This window comes from Fulmarus glacialis, unplaced genomic scaffold, assembly GCF_000690835.1.
Source record: "Fulmarus glacialis isolate BGI_N327 unplaced genomic scaffold, ASM69083v1 scaffold29054, whole genome shotgun sequence".
Classification (NCBI taxonomy): domain Eukaryota; kingdom Metazoa; phylum Chordata; class Aves; order Procellariiformes; family Procellariidae; genus Fulmarus; species Fulmarus glacialis.
The window spans coordinates 1-13,648 of NW_009207837.1; the positions used below are offsets into that span (position 1 = coordinate 1).

General features: G+C 41.8%; 1 protein-coding gene across 1 annotated transcript; it reads left to right on the forward strand.

Annotated features, from left to right (window-relative positions):
- Positions 1-1,395: 1,395 nt before the first annotated feature.
- On the forward strand, positions 1,396-12,146 carry LOC104070792 (methyltransferase-like protein 2; the record flags this gene model as incomplete). Its single annotated transcript, XM_009576282.1, has 8 exons — positions 1,396-1,516; positions 5,500-5,861; positions 7,204-7,253; positions 7,731-7,791; positions 8,985-9,124; positions 9,915-10,021; positions 10,234-10,299; positions 11,661-12,146. Coding segments are annotated over 8 exons (1,059 nt in total), but the record flags the coding sequence as incomplete, so codon positions are not given.
- Positions 12,147-13,648: the final 1,502 nt, after the last annotated feature.

A 13,648-nucleotide genomic window follows, 5' to 3' on the forward strand; every position in this document is an offset into this window, starting at 1 on the left:
GCACCCCCGGGCTGGGGCGCTGCCAGCGTGGCAGGCGGTGCCGTGAGGACTTGGAGGTGCGGGAGGGCCCTGCCCCCTTGGACAGTGCTTGGGGGGGCTAATCCCGGGGGGTCCTGAGCCTTCCTCGGCTCCTCCCGAAGCCGTCGGGATTTCTCAGGCTCCCTCGATGTTTCAGGAGAATGTGTTGCTTTGCTCTGTAGCAATTGTTTCATTGCTATAGTTAATAAATGGTTCGCTCTCAGAAATCTATAACCCTTCTCCGTTTGTATACATTAGTGACTAATGTGTAAATTGAACTAAGATCATTTCACCCATCTGCTGTCACACGAAGCTGTAACAGTATGAGATCGTGCTAGGTCTTAGCTTGGAACAGAAAAGTCTTTGGTTGGAGAAAGCTGTTGTTCTAAGATGTGTTAAGCACCCAAAATTCTTGAGTTTGCTGAGAACTGAAGGTATTTTGCATTTTTGAAGTAAATATGTCCATTTTTGGTCTCTGGCTGCTATACCCTTTTAAGAATTGGGCATGTTTAACTTGTAATAAAGTAATATGTGCATGTATCAGCTTGTCATTCATTTTAGGACTATACTATATCAAAGGTATGTTACAAAAGCATATCCTCAATAGTATTTCCCTGCAGAAACTCCTAGTAATCTAATTTTTCAGACTTGACATTTGTCAAGTCTTTGTTTTGTGAGTAAATATCAAAAAACTAATTCTTCCTGAGGCCAGAATAGTGCTTCTTGTTCCTTGTAGTCTGCTTTTCATTCACTTGTTTTAATGAAAAAAGGTCAAGTGAATCACTTTAATGACTACACAACTGCGTATGCACATTTAAGTTATTAATAGGTTCTTAATGCTTTAAAGCTTCCTGCATATTTTTCTCCTAATTGGATTTAATATTAGTATAACACTTTACTTTCCAAATAACCCTCCTGCCTTTTTTGTTTTAAATTGAGAAAGAAAATTTAGTTTTCTGAGACAGCTAAATCAAATAGCTGATGTTGATGACCTGGTTGAGTGAACGCACACAAGCACTTACCTGTCCATCACCTGTGTAAGAACAAGTTCTTTCCACCATGTGAGAATGGCAGCTCCTCTCAGGGAGGCCTGTTTATGCTGAGTGCCCTCGTGGTTTTATAGTAAGGATTTATTTCCTCTAAATTTGGCTGAGCATCAAATAGGGGAAAGGATTAGGGGACAGATTTGGTGTCTCTTGGGATCCCTTCCAGTTACATCGTTTGTAATGCTACAAGTGCAGTTCATTCAGAACGGGGAACCGTACGTGCTGATAGTACTGCTGTACTGCTACTGAGCTAGAATTAGAGATCGTGGAAGAGCTCCACAGCTGTCTAGACCTTTCTCTTTTCTCGCTGTCTTTGCCCTACCATTCTCAGCTGAGTAGTTCATCTTATTTTTACAACAGGGATAATGTGGAGTGGTCAGAAGAGCAGGAAGCCAGTGCCAGGAGTAAAGTTCAAGAGAACAGCTCACAGCTATTGCCACACGATAAACAAGGTACTTTTGGATGCTATTGTAATGCTGAGTCTTAACTTGTTCATACAAGAGCGGAACAGTCTGGCCAGAACTGTGTATGCATCATCATTTATTCTTCCCTTCCCCCCATGTCCCAAATCGTTCAAAATACATTACCTAGCGGTTGATAATGAAAAATGGAGCAGGAGGAATCTTTCTGGTCTTAATTTACCTCTTTGTGACTTTTCTACCTTCTCCAGAGACTCATCCTACTGGAACAGAAATTATCTTGGCTGGGAGGAGTCATCTTGGGTTGAGCTTCTTTATTCATGTTGTGTATGTTTAAATACTTGTTAGTGTTCCTTGTCAACAGACTTCTTTCGGTGTAGAGCAACAGTCTCATTTAGTCTTATTTTCTCTGCTTGCTTTTGCTCTCTAAAGCTTAACTTCTGACAGGCAATCTTTTGTTTGCTTGCATGCTGTGGAGCTATCCCTTTTTCTCTTAAGAGGGTCTAATAAGGTAGTGTCCATATTCATCTCTACCAGGTTAACAAACAGCATGGTAATGATTAAATCAGAAGCGAAGAAAAATTATTTTATCCTGATTGAAGTGTTCATCATCAGAGAGGCAGAAAAGGGATTCCAAAGTTTTTATTTCCTCAAACTTGGCTTAAAGGATATTTATACATCCAAAATGCAAAGCTTACCTGAATCTCAGTCGAGCTAAAGGTGCACAGCTCTATAGCCAAGTAATGCGGTTGAAGCTGTTCTGAGGTGGTTAATAATGTGTCTTTCCTCCACACCTGTTAGATATCATCCAGTCCCTTAAATGATGGTGAAATGTCTTCCTGTTCTTTGGTATGATAAGAGGCTTTTTTGATGATGATCTTGTTATATTCTGCCAAGTTCTAGGATGGATCTGCCCCTTTTGTTCAAATTAAATTGAGTGTGTCATCTGTAAGGCAATGCTGAACACTATTGGAGCTATTGAGACACTTCCCATATAGCTTCCAGTTGTGTTCACAATAGCAAATTTAATTATACCAAAGAGCAACCCTCCTAATTTCTTGGATTCCCAGAAGTATCCAGCAGTTTCTATTGTGATACCCATTGTGTTGAGTTCATTTTAAAATCTGGTTAACATTAAAGGATCCTGTCTGTCATGCTTTGAGAACCTATATACAACTATGAAATTGTGGAGCAATTTACTGTTAGAGCAGTTTGTCAGGTCTTCATGATGTATTTCCCAGGCTGAACAATGGAGGCCAGTCAGATTTTGGTGGTTGCTATTCAGTGGGAAGCGTGTGGAGACAATGGGATGGCTGAAACGTAGGGAAGCCAGCCCAGCCAAATGTGCCTGAAGGGTCTAGTATTTTGAGAATCAGTAATGTCCAAGCAGGAGAACAAAGGCAGGCTATTGGTCATTATGGCTGTATTATTCTGTGGACTTCTTGAGGCTGTCAGAATTTGTTCTGAAGAAGGAGAGAAGTTCTATGGGGTATGTCGAAGATGTGTCTCCTGGCTGGGAACAAAGAAAGAAGTGGAAGAGTTTCTTGGTTTCCTTTTGAGGCTCCATAATGAGCCCCCATGCAATTCAGGGGGTCCCTGGTTCTCTTCCTGTCTTTTGTGAACAGTTACTTTTGTTTGCACTTCTTCTGCAATGTGAAAGGGTGAGTATGGGCTTGGCTTTGGGGGTGTCCTTACAAAGACGAGCAGAAAAGTCAGGAGTCCTTATCAAGAAAGTCTCTGGAGGAATCTGGCTCGCACGCCGATGTCCCCATGAGCTAATACCACAAAAAGGATCTTGAAGCAAGTATTATGTGAGCTTTTCTGGCATAAGTTGTGCAGGAAGTCAGGCTGAAAAATTAATATGGTCATTTTTTTGTTTTATATCTGTTTTTTGCATGATCTTTGTTAGCTGGCCCTTGACTTCTTGCATTTATATTGTTACTGATCCTTTATTCTAGTGCTTTGAAAACACTAGGCTATAAGGTAAATGAGCTTTAAATAAAGCTTCTACACATGTAGGTTGGAGTATAACAGCTGTTCAATAGGATCCACAGAATTTCACAATAATTTAACACAGGAAGAGCACAATGTCTTGTTCAGCGTTATACTGTGGCAAAAATGTGGGTAATCCAAAATGGATTTTGGGCTGGAATTTTGCCCCAGCACCTCAGGTAAGCATCTCAGTCAGGCTGTCATGGGATTGTTAGGGACCAGCAGATCAGGACTTTATATTTTTGTTAGATGAAAGAGCATTTCCAGCCCCAGCAGCCTTGCATATCCCTACTAGTACATGGAAGAAGTGACAATTCAGGAAGGAGTGCGCCAGGGTATGAATCAATAACACTTCTTCCTCTGACATTAGCAGTCATTGAGTTCCCCTGTGCAAATAGTAAACTGATTTGACCCTGCTTACTTTGAGCTATGGTGAGATCATGGCACAAACTTACTGCTGTAGTCTAATATCAGACGTTAAAATTTCTTTTGGCTTGGGGTTAAAGGACAAGGCTTCCTAAAAGGAGAAAATCCTTATACTTGAGGTAAAGAGATTATTTTTATATATAGTTCTTTGTGCTTCAGGGATAGATCTTCCTAAAAATATACATACGACTGACTTCTGGTTCTTTGTTAAAGCCATTTCTGTCTATATTTGGCTGAGGCTACGTATTTTTCCAGGTGTTCTTGGTTCATTTTACTATCTCCCTTCAGATATCTTCTAAACACTTGTCTGCTTTTCAGAAAGACTAATAAATAAACTACAGTTCAGATAATACTACTAATCTCCAATTTTAAGATGCCTGCTTTTTCTTTTAACCCTACTCTTAGTAGATGTTGGAGAGAGGTTATCCATTCTCACATACAGTCGTCGTCTTTAATTGTGGGAGAATCATTTGCATTCAGTAATGCACATGTTGCTGTGCAACGATGGCTAAGGAGTTGCATGTTATTGAAATGCAGTTGGGATCTCTGGCCGTGGATGTTAATGCCTCTAGGTGATTACAAGCATAGGATGCTATAATTAGCTCTTGTTTCCCAGGACAGAGAACTCATCACATTGATGAGAATTCAGGAAGCCAGTTGGATTTGTAACTTGCCATGGGAAAAATAGTTCCCCTACAACTGTACTTGATCTGAAATCTGTGAAGGTGTGTGGAAATAATTCTGTGGGTGACTCGAATTTCGTTAGATCATGGCTTTGTAAGAGTTCTTCCATCTTTCTGTAATACTCATCTTGCTACTGGAATGTAGCACTTGGTGTGAAAATGATAATGCTTGCTGCTAAAGTTAATTCTTATCATCTTTAGTCTATCCACCTTAGCTCTCCACTATTACTTTAATGACAGTGGTCGCTTCTGTTGATTCCCCTCTTTTGTTTTAATTTCATAAATGCGTGATGCTCTAATATGCATAGAACGATGGAAAACAAAGTGCTGTAGGCTGGACTCTAGCAATACATGCTGTCCTGTAATCCTTGAGTATTGCGCAAATGCTAATTGAGCTTTCTGCCAGGCCTGTATAGTTGACTAATTTTTCTGTTTCTCCATCTGAAAAAAAGGGTAGTGTGTTGGACAGGAGCTCTTCAGCTCCAGGCAGCTGTCATAGAATTCCTTAGAAGTTGTAAGCGCTTGACACTTAGTGTCATGAGGCTCCAAATGAATTGTTCCAGTGAACTGAACAAGTTAGTGTTAGAGGTGGAAGTAAAACCTGGATTTCTTCATTCCAGTCTCCTTCAGAGGCTTTTTCTGTTGCCAGCTTCCTTTAAATCCTACCAGGAAGCAGATAGTTTCCTCTTCTATGTCTTCTCCCTTTTTTAGCCCTACCAAAGTGGCTGTGAGGAGGCAGGCTGAGTGTTTATGTGGGATGGCACAATTTAAATAAAGGTGATTTTCAATCAATAACCTTACTTATTAAAGCAGATTGCTGAATAGGTGTCTGCAGTGATCCCTCACTGTCTGAACTGATTAAACTCTGAGACCTTCTGATCTGACTGCTGGTGACGTTTTTGTTTGTGTTCACAGAGGAATATGAGGTGAATGCTAAGAGGTACTGGGATGACTTTTATAAAATCCACGAAAATGGCTTCTTCAAGGACAGGCACTGGCTGTTCACTGAATTTCCTGAGCTGGCACCTAACAGGAACCCAAGTCAAAATGGGGATTCTGTGCGTGAGTTTAGTAACAAAGAAGAATCCAACAATGAAGGGCTGGGAAGCTGTGAAAATGGACATTTTTCACTGGAAACCAGGGCAGAGAATCAGTTAAACCTGATAAAAAGCACACCTAAGATCTGCACAGAGGAGATGGCTGCGCAGAAGTATAGTGAGCTGAATCAAAGTGATGGAGATTACCCAGGATCATCTGCATCTTACCGTATATTAGAGGTAATAGCTGTAAAACAGAGTGTCACACATCAGACAGTCCCTTGTATCAGTGTTATTGTGTCTGGGACATAAAAATATATATCATTGGCAAACAGCAAGTGAATGGGATGATTGCTTTAAGTCAGAAAAATGCAAAAAACAGAGGGCAGCTTAGAACTGTTGGGATTCTTTGGTTCAGACTGTGAGTTGGCAGAGCACAAGGGCCATAAGAAGTTTCCGAGTTTAAAAGAAAAACTATTACTATCAGATGTTGAAACAAGCATTTTAAAGTCATCTTTTGAAGAAGCTGATTCTTTTACTTGTCTGTATAAAGCTTTACCTTGTCATTTATGTTTTGCATGTTTGTGCTGACTCCTGTTTGCCTTGGGAGGTGTGAAACAAAACAATGAAACCAAGAATGTAAAGATGCTGTTTGGTTTGTTCCTTATGGCCCATGTAATAACGGGGAATCTCAGACTGATACAGTTTGTCCCAGAAAAGTCTGTAGGACTTCTAAATATTAGACTCCTGACAGCTGGTAATGACCTTTTGCTGTGCCACCTCTAGTTTGTTCACTGTAGATACCGCTGTTTTTGTTGAATGCTTCATGTTATATGGAAGTTCCACCCTTCCAGAAGAGTCAATGTGAACTGTCCTTTCGATTTTTTTATTTAATCTGAGGCTTTGAGACTTCCTCAGACTTTGATATTCTTGGGTCGTTGTGGCTTTCAGTAATATGTGTCACTACGAGCCATCAGTGGTGTTTTCTGCTCAGTCTATTTCAATTTTACTGATTCCTTAAAAGTTCAGAGGCAAATTCCCCAAACCCAGTTGTGTGAGCCATCTTCTCTTCAAATGGAAACAAGTAGAAGGAATAATAAGGCAGAATCATTGTAGGCCTACTTGTAACTTGAGGAAGAGCCATCTAGTGAAGGAAACTCTGAAACAGCAGGATGTAATTATAGTAAAGCAAACTTCTTTCTCCATTGCGCTGATTTTCTGTGGAAGTGAATGCAACTAATCCGTGGCCTTTGCCAATGCTTCAGTGACTCATCCTGGTTGTTATGCTTGGGATTCCGGCAATAACAGTTTTCAAAAGAGTAACAGTATATAGCTTGTTAGTAAGATTTCTACGAGAACTGGCTTAGTGGTTTCCCACAAATGCTTATATGTAAGCCTGCTCCTCAGAGCGGAACATATTCAGATCTTGGAGTGAGATTTGCAAGTGGTCACTGCTATGCTCAGTTGTTACTCATGAGTTGCTCTTTGTTCCACGGCTGTAGAGAGATGATTTGAAATTAGCTGCATGGGACATGCTGAAGAAATTATTTTCACGATGTGTACATCTACTTTGCTTGTGCAGGTTGGCTGTGGTGCTGGAAATACCGTCTTCCCAATTTTACAAACCAACAAGTAAGTAGTTCTCAGTAGGTTTTTACCTGCATGATATACCAGCCTCTGCAAAACAATTGGAAAAGTGTTGCATGTGTTCTTAGTTTAGACAATCTCAGAGAAAGGCCAGATGCAAATGGTACCTTTGCCATCTGCAACTTCAATTGATTGTGTTTTGAGCTTGGAAATCTTTGGTCTTAGAATGCAACCAACGAAACAATGTGAGTTTATATGTCTCATTCTGAAAGTATTTTCATACAGGCCTTAGTGTCTCTCCTTTTCCGGAAGGAAAAGTAAGCAGTCAGTTCCATATGAGAATAACTGAGGCATAAAGGAGCAACATGATCCACCAGGTTTTGCACAAGGCATTATTGACAGAGATAGACTAAAGCCCAGGATTTCTGGCTCCCAATTCTGTGCTCTGTGTGTTTGAGACACTTCTAAATTCCTGTGGAGCACCTTTATATAAATGATGATAGTTTCTTTTATTTATTTCAGTGACCCAGGCCTTTTTGTTTACTGCTGTGATTTTTCTACAACAGCTGTGGATCTTGTCCAGGTAAACTCAATGGTGACTTATGAAGGTAGGAAGTACATGGTGCCAATTGCACATTAACGCAAATATATCACAGCTGCCACTGGCTATCTAGCTGTGTTGGCAGCTTTCTTTTTTTAGCTAGCCCTGATGCTGACCCTTGTACTGGTAAATCAGGAAAATGAGCCATCAAAGATTGTAGAAATGAGGGAAGTTGGAGTTCTCAAAATGTCACATTGGCAGCAGACAAGTCAGCCAGATTTTCTTTCCCCTGTGGTTGGCAGTACTTTTCTAAATCCAGTGCTCTTTTAGCTGAGTAACTGCTGAGCTATTTTTTAACAGGAACTGAAGCTGGTTTTGGTTTGTGTGTGTGTTACTGTCACTGCAGTTCTAGGAATGTGGTCTGATTGCTTCTGCGCAGACAGCTGAGGAGGGATAATGTTGTCTGTGGAGCAGGAGGCTGGAATTTAGTCAAAGGACAAATGCTGCTAACAAATTTCAGGTCAGAACAGAACTGAGAATATATGAAGTATCAAATGTAATCAGTCACTTCATGAGATGAGATGGGGAGCACAGCAGCAGAGGCAGTATACCATTTCATCCTCTTAAGCGGAGGATGTTTATAGAGGCTACAGCACTGTTTATAGAGGCTACAGCAGTGTTTATAGAGGCTACTGCAATCTGTAGCAGCAGCTTTAGAAAAATATACAACTTCTTTTAGAAGTCTAAATGTGATTTTTAAGGGCATAACTTTAGGCAGCCAGGTTTGATGTTTGGTGTATAGGGAGTACTCTGCTTGTAGTTGAAATTGATTTCAGTGATGCAGTGAGGCACCCTGACATTCTCACTTGTGTAAAGATTTCCAGCTTAACAGTGTAAATCCCTCACTTCTTACCACTGTTAGTGGAAAATCTGGCCTTAAAATTGTAATCAACCCTCAGCCCAGTTTGAGGTTTTTTGCAGTGCTGATTGTCTGAATGTAACAAGTCCAAAGCTTTTTGTAAATCTCCCATGTGTACTTATTTTTCACATTTCACCCCTGTTCCTTGTCTGACCAGGGAACCTATCTGACCCCAGTGTCAGATAGTCCAGTGAGGCTGAAACAGATCTCTGGACACACCACTTTATTATGTGAAAGTTAAAATGCTCCCATGTCCAGATAATATTGAGATCAGAGTCTGTTGCTAATGCTCTAATTTCTCACCCCTTAAATACAGAACAATGCAGAATATGATTCTTCTCGCTGCTTTGCATTTGTCCATGACCTGTGCGATGACCGAAGTCCTTTCCCAATGCCAGACGAGAGTCTTGACATTGTTATTCTTATCTTTGTCCTCTCAGCGATTCTCCCAGAGAAGTAAGTTTTAATGATTCCTTCTCGTAGCAGAAGATAATGCATATAGAACTGTAGTTTATTAATAGTAGGTCCTCTTTTATCAAGGAAAATTAAAGTTTGTACTGTGTCTGGTCCAGTTTTCCATTAAGCCTCTGACAATGAAATTTGCAGGTACTTTCTGTTGTCACAAATGCTGGTACAGGATAGGTGTGATTTGGAAGCGCTAAGTGACGCCTTGCTGCGCTCACAGTTGCTCACCTGTTCTGAACCCCAGCCACACTGAGCACTCAGCACCCATTTGTGGAAAGTGTGCTGCTAGATTTTAAGGCTCAAAGGCTAGATGAATTTCTTATATGAGAGGTGGCAAGAAGGGACGGGACAGGTTCAGAAAACAGCTAAGAAAAGTGCTGTGATCTTAGTGTGACAGTGTGATACAACCTACACTAGTCTCTCCTCCTTGTTCCCTTTGGTTTTATTTCACAGCATTTTTCAAGTTCACTTACTACTTGTTTTACAGAAACCAGTGGAGATACTTTTTTAATTAGTAAAAGAGAGCAGTTAATCCCTGCTGTGGCAGGCTAAGTTATCGTTGTAAAGAAAAAAGCAGAATCAAGGAATGTCAGAAATAAGGCAGCCAGATAAAATCAACCCACCTAAGTCTGAGAGAGCTCAGAGAAGTGCTAGCTTTTGGTAGCTCTTTATATGAAGTTGAAACATATATAAAACTTATACCTTCTTTTTGGAAAGTAGGCTAAGGAAACAAGCATCGTTTTGCAGAGTGATGAATACTTCTGTCTTGTTCTTTCCTCAGGATGCAATGCATTGTTAACAGACTGAGTCGCCTTCTGAAACCAGGAGGAATGATTTTGTTACGAGATTATGGCCGTTACGATATGGCCCAGCTTCGGTTTAAGAAAGGTATTTTCTTTTCCCCTGGAGAGTGTTGCCAGGTCACTAATAGATGATGCTTCTCTGGAGTACTGTCTACCCTGTTTAGGAGGCAGCTCATTAATTCCCCTTAAGCACAGCATGTGCTGGGAGAAGTGCATCTTGTCTTTACGTGCAGTTGGATGGCAGTTGTTGATTTTTAAATGATATCTGGTAACTGTTTAAATCCCTCTTGCCCTTAGGTCAATGTCTGTCTGATAACTTCTATGTGAGAGGTGATGGCACCAGAGTCTACTTCTTCACACAAGGTAGGAGGCTAGAAAACATCCCTTTGACTGTCGTCACCTCTTTTTGTCCCTGAGCCCTCAAGTTTTGCCACTACCTCTTTCCAGCCTGTCTTACTTGGAGCAGTGTGAAATGTGTTAAGTGTTTCTCAATTGCACGGGTACCTGGGCTTGTCACGTGCTGATGCGATATGGCATGGTGAATTCCTTAGTGGAAAAATCCTTCTAGAGAAAGACTAGTGTGTTTGGTACACTGGGAAGGGTGGGATTGGCGGAGCTCTCCTTGAATCTTGTTGCCAGAGGAGGATAGAGTGAGATGGACACCACTTGAAGGAACTTCTCTTAACTTTACTGTTCTCCTAAGAGGAAATAAGGGCGTAGTTCAGCATAGAGCTGAGGCAGCCTCTCCAGTTCTGCTGCTGCTTAAGGGGTTGTATTCTCCCTGTTTATCACCAGTTGCACCTGCAGGCACTTCCACCACAGGCCCCTCTGCATGGTCAGTTTTAGAGCAGTGGCACAACTGCAACGAACTATTCCCTTCCCCACTGCACAAGTCTTGTTTATCACAACAAAATTAATGTTTAATGCGTGTTTGGCAAATGCTTCACGATGGCAAGCATCTGATAAAAGAGCACAAGCTGGGACCTGTTAGCCCTTTTCTGCAGAAACTCCACACAAATCACGTGCTCCCAGGTTGCAGTTGAACAAGCTCTCTGCTGCTAAGCAGGACTCGGTCTGGCTTTGCCCACGGCCAGTGTGCTGGGGCACTACAATACTTATTTGCTTGGTCAGGAATACCTGCCAGTGTAAGTGTTGCAGCCTCGAGGTCTCTTGGTGCTTTGATTGGGCCCCAGCAGGGTGTGGTTTTTTAAGTTTTTTTTTTCCCCAAACTTAACCTTAATGAATCTCGTTCCCCTCCAGCCTATACAGCACAGATCTTATTGCCACCATTTAAAAGCGTAGGTCTGATCCCGTTCTTTGCTCTTGCAGATTCTGAAATTCCTCTGGAGGGGTGGGGGGAGGGGGAAGGAATGGATCTGTCCCTACTCGCCAGAAGATGCTCCCTTAATTGGTTACTAGAGGCGATACCCATGTCTGAAAGTGCTGCTGTTTTCTCTTTGTCGAGTCTCTGTAATTCTAGTTGTCCTCCAAATAATTCTTTACTTCCTTGGTAGAAGGTAAACTCAAGTGAAACTAGAGAAACTGTGATCTTAATCCCCCCATGGTACAGTAGTCAAGTCCTGTCTGATCTTTACGTCTCCCTGCCAGAGTGAGACCATGAGTTTCCTCTGGCCCATCTTTCAACATAGTTTAAACCTCAGTGTGAGCAGGTATCAGTTAAATGAAAGCTATGGCATCCTCAGTCTCCTTCTCTCTGCTTCCAGATGAATTAGATGGTCTCTTCACAACAGCTGGGCTGGAGAAAATTCAGAATCTGGTTGATCGGCGATTGCAAGTGAACCGTGGGAAACAAATGACGATGTATCGAGTATGGATCCAGTGCAAATACCACAAGCCTGCTGCCCCTCAACTGTGAGGAAACAGGCCATGCTTTCTAGGTTGGAGCCTCTTCATGGCCATGTGCAGTGTGTCCTCCTGGTTGAGATGTGGTTTTACAGAGTTCAGCACACACAGGACCTCAGTGCCTTTTACAGTGCCTAGCATCGCTTCCAGTGAGTTTTGCTAAGGAGGAATGCTCTAAGAGGAGACCAAGCAGTAATTTAGATGTCTTGCTACTGGTCTGAGTTTTTTAAATTATTGATCGTTTTAACAACTTAAGAAATGGTCAAGCTGTCTTACAGCAGCTGAGCAAGTTGAGTAGCGGCTTTTACTCTGGATTTCCACATGAAACGGAAGGAGAGCTTCGACCTTACCTCTGTGTTGTGTACTCTTGTTTTGGGAACAAAAACTGTACAAAGGGTAAATCTGCTCTTCTTTGCAACTGATCACTATGCCTAATATGGATCCCTTAGCCGACTTATCTCATGCAGCTCTCTTCTAGTCATTCAGGTTTGTGCAAATCCACAAGATAAAATACATTGATCAAGGGCAGGAACTGAGCGCACACTAGTTTCTCTGTGCCAGCTTCCCCATGGATGCCTCATGGTGTGCAGATAACCTGTGGAGAAAGCAGATTATTTTGCGTTGCCCTCACCGTCCACAAGGATGTTCATCTAGGGAGCTAGCACTGTAGCTCAGGTGCTATAAATTCATATCAGGCAAGGTTCAGACTTTCAAGGATTTGGGGCCAGTTTTGGGGCACCCCCAGAGTGCAGAGTAACACAAACAGCTCATGGGACCAGGGTTTACACAGAATTACCTGCTTTTTCTGCTTGAACAGTGAGAAACTATTCTTGCTGGCTGCAGCCCCCGGGTCACGAACTGCACTGCCCTGTCATGGTGGTGTGCTAAACCCAAGTAGGCAAGACACCTGTCTTTGATAAGAAATCTGAAGAATGTCTACCACTCTTGTTTAATTTCTTAGAGGAAGCCAACGTTGTGGCTTTCTGAAGGTGTTTCCCCACCTTTGACAGCAAATATCTTTTATCTCAGCTTGTTTTCTTTTGTTGTTTTTAGGGTGTGGTACAACAGGTATTAGAATAAATTTTGTGGTAATGCTTTTCAATGCTGGTTTGATTAATACAAATCAGGCTTCCACAGAAACTCACATGCTTCTGCGTGCCTGATCTGAAGGATTTGGGCCACCATTAGGTAACTACAGTTTTTTTCCTCTTCTGTTATCATGAGTCTCACTAGGGCCTGCTCTCGTCTCTCAAGAAGGGAAAGCTTTGCCTGATATCTCCTGCTTTAGTTCATGAAGCAACAAGGTCTATTGTGTGTGCTGGCTGAAGAGTAGTTCATGCTACACAAAGCATGTATATTTTGTTAGCTAGACACTTGTATTTGTAGCTTACAGTTGCCTAAGAATAACTGTCAACTCTAGAGACACGTAGATTATGAAATAACTGCTGTCTTGAAACAGGGGAGAAAGGGTAAAAAGATGAGGAAATGTCATTGCTATCTTTGGAGAGTCTGCAGGAGTCCTGGAGAGTCAAACCAGGAGCACCCTGATTTGTAAAGCGTTGGAAGGGGCTGTAGCAATACTCTCTGCTGGGCATGTGGCAGCATGATCAGTTCATAACTTCCACGTCACTGTGTCACCCTGCAGGTATTAGTATGTCTGCTACCCGAAGGCTTCTGGGTCAGGACATTTCAGCCCTTCCTGTGGAAAGGTGACCCAGCAAATCCATTCACACCACAAAGGCAGGCTGCAGTGCTGGGGCAGGAATGGAAATGCACCATTGCTTTTTTTAATATATCTAGCTCTTTTAAATAATGTTGAAAGAGAATCAAATAACTGGGAGGAGAATTC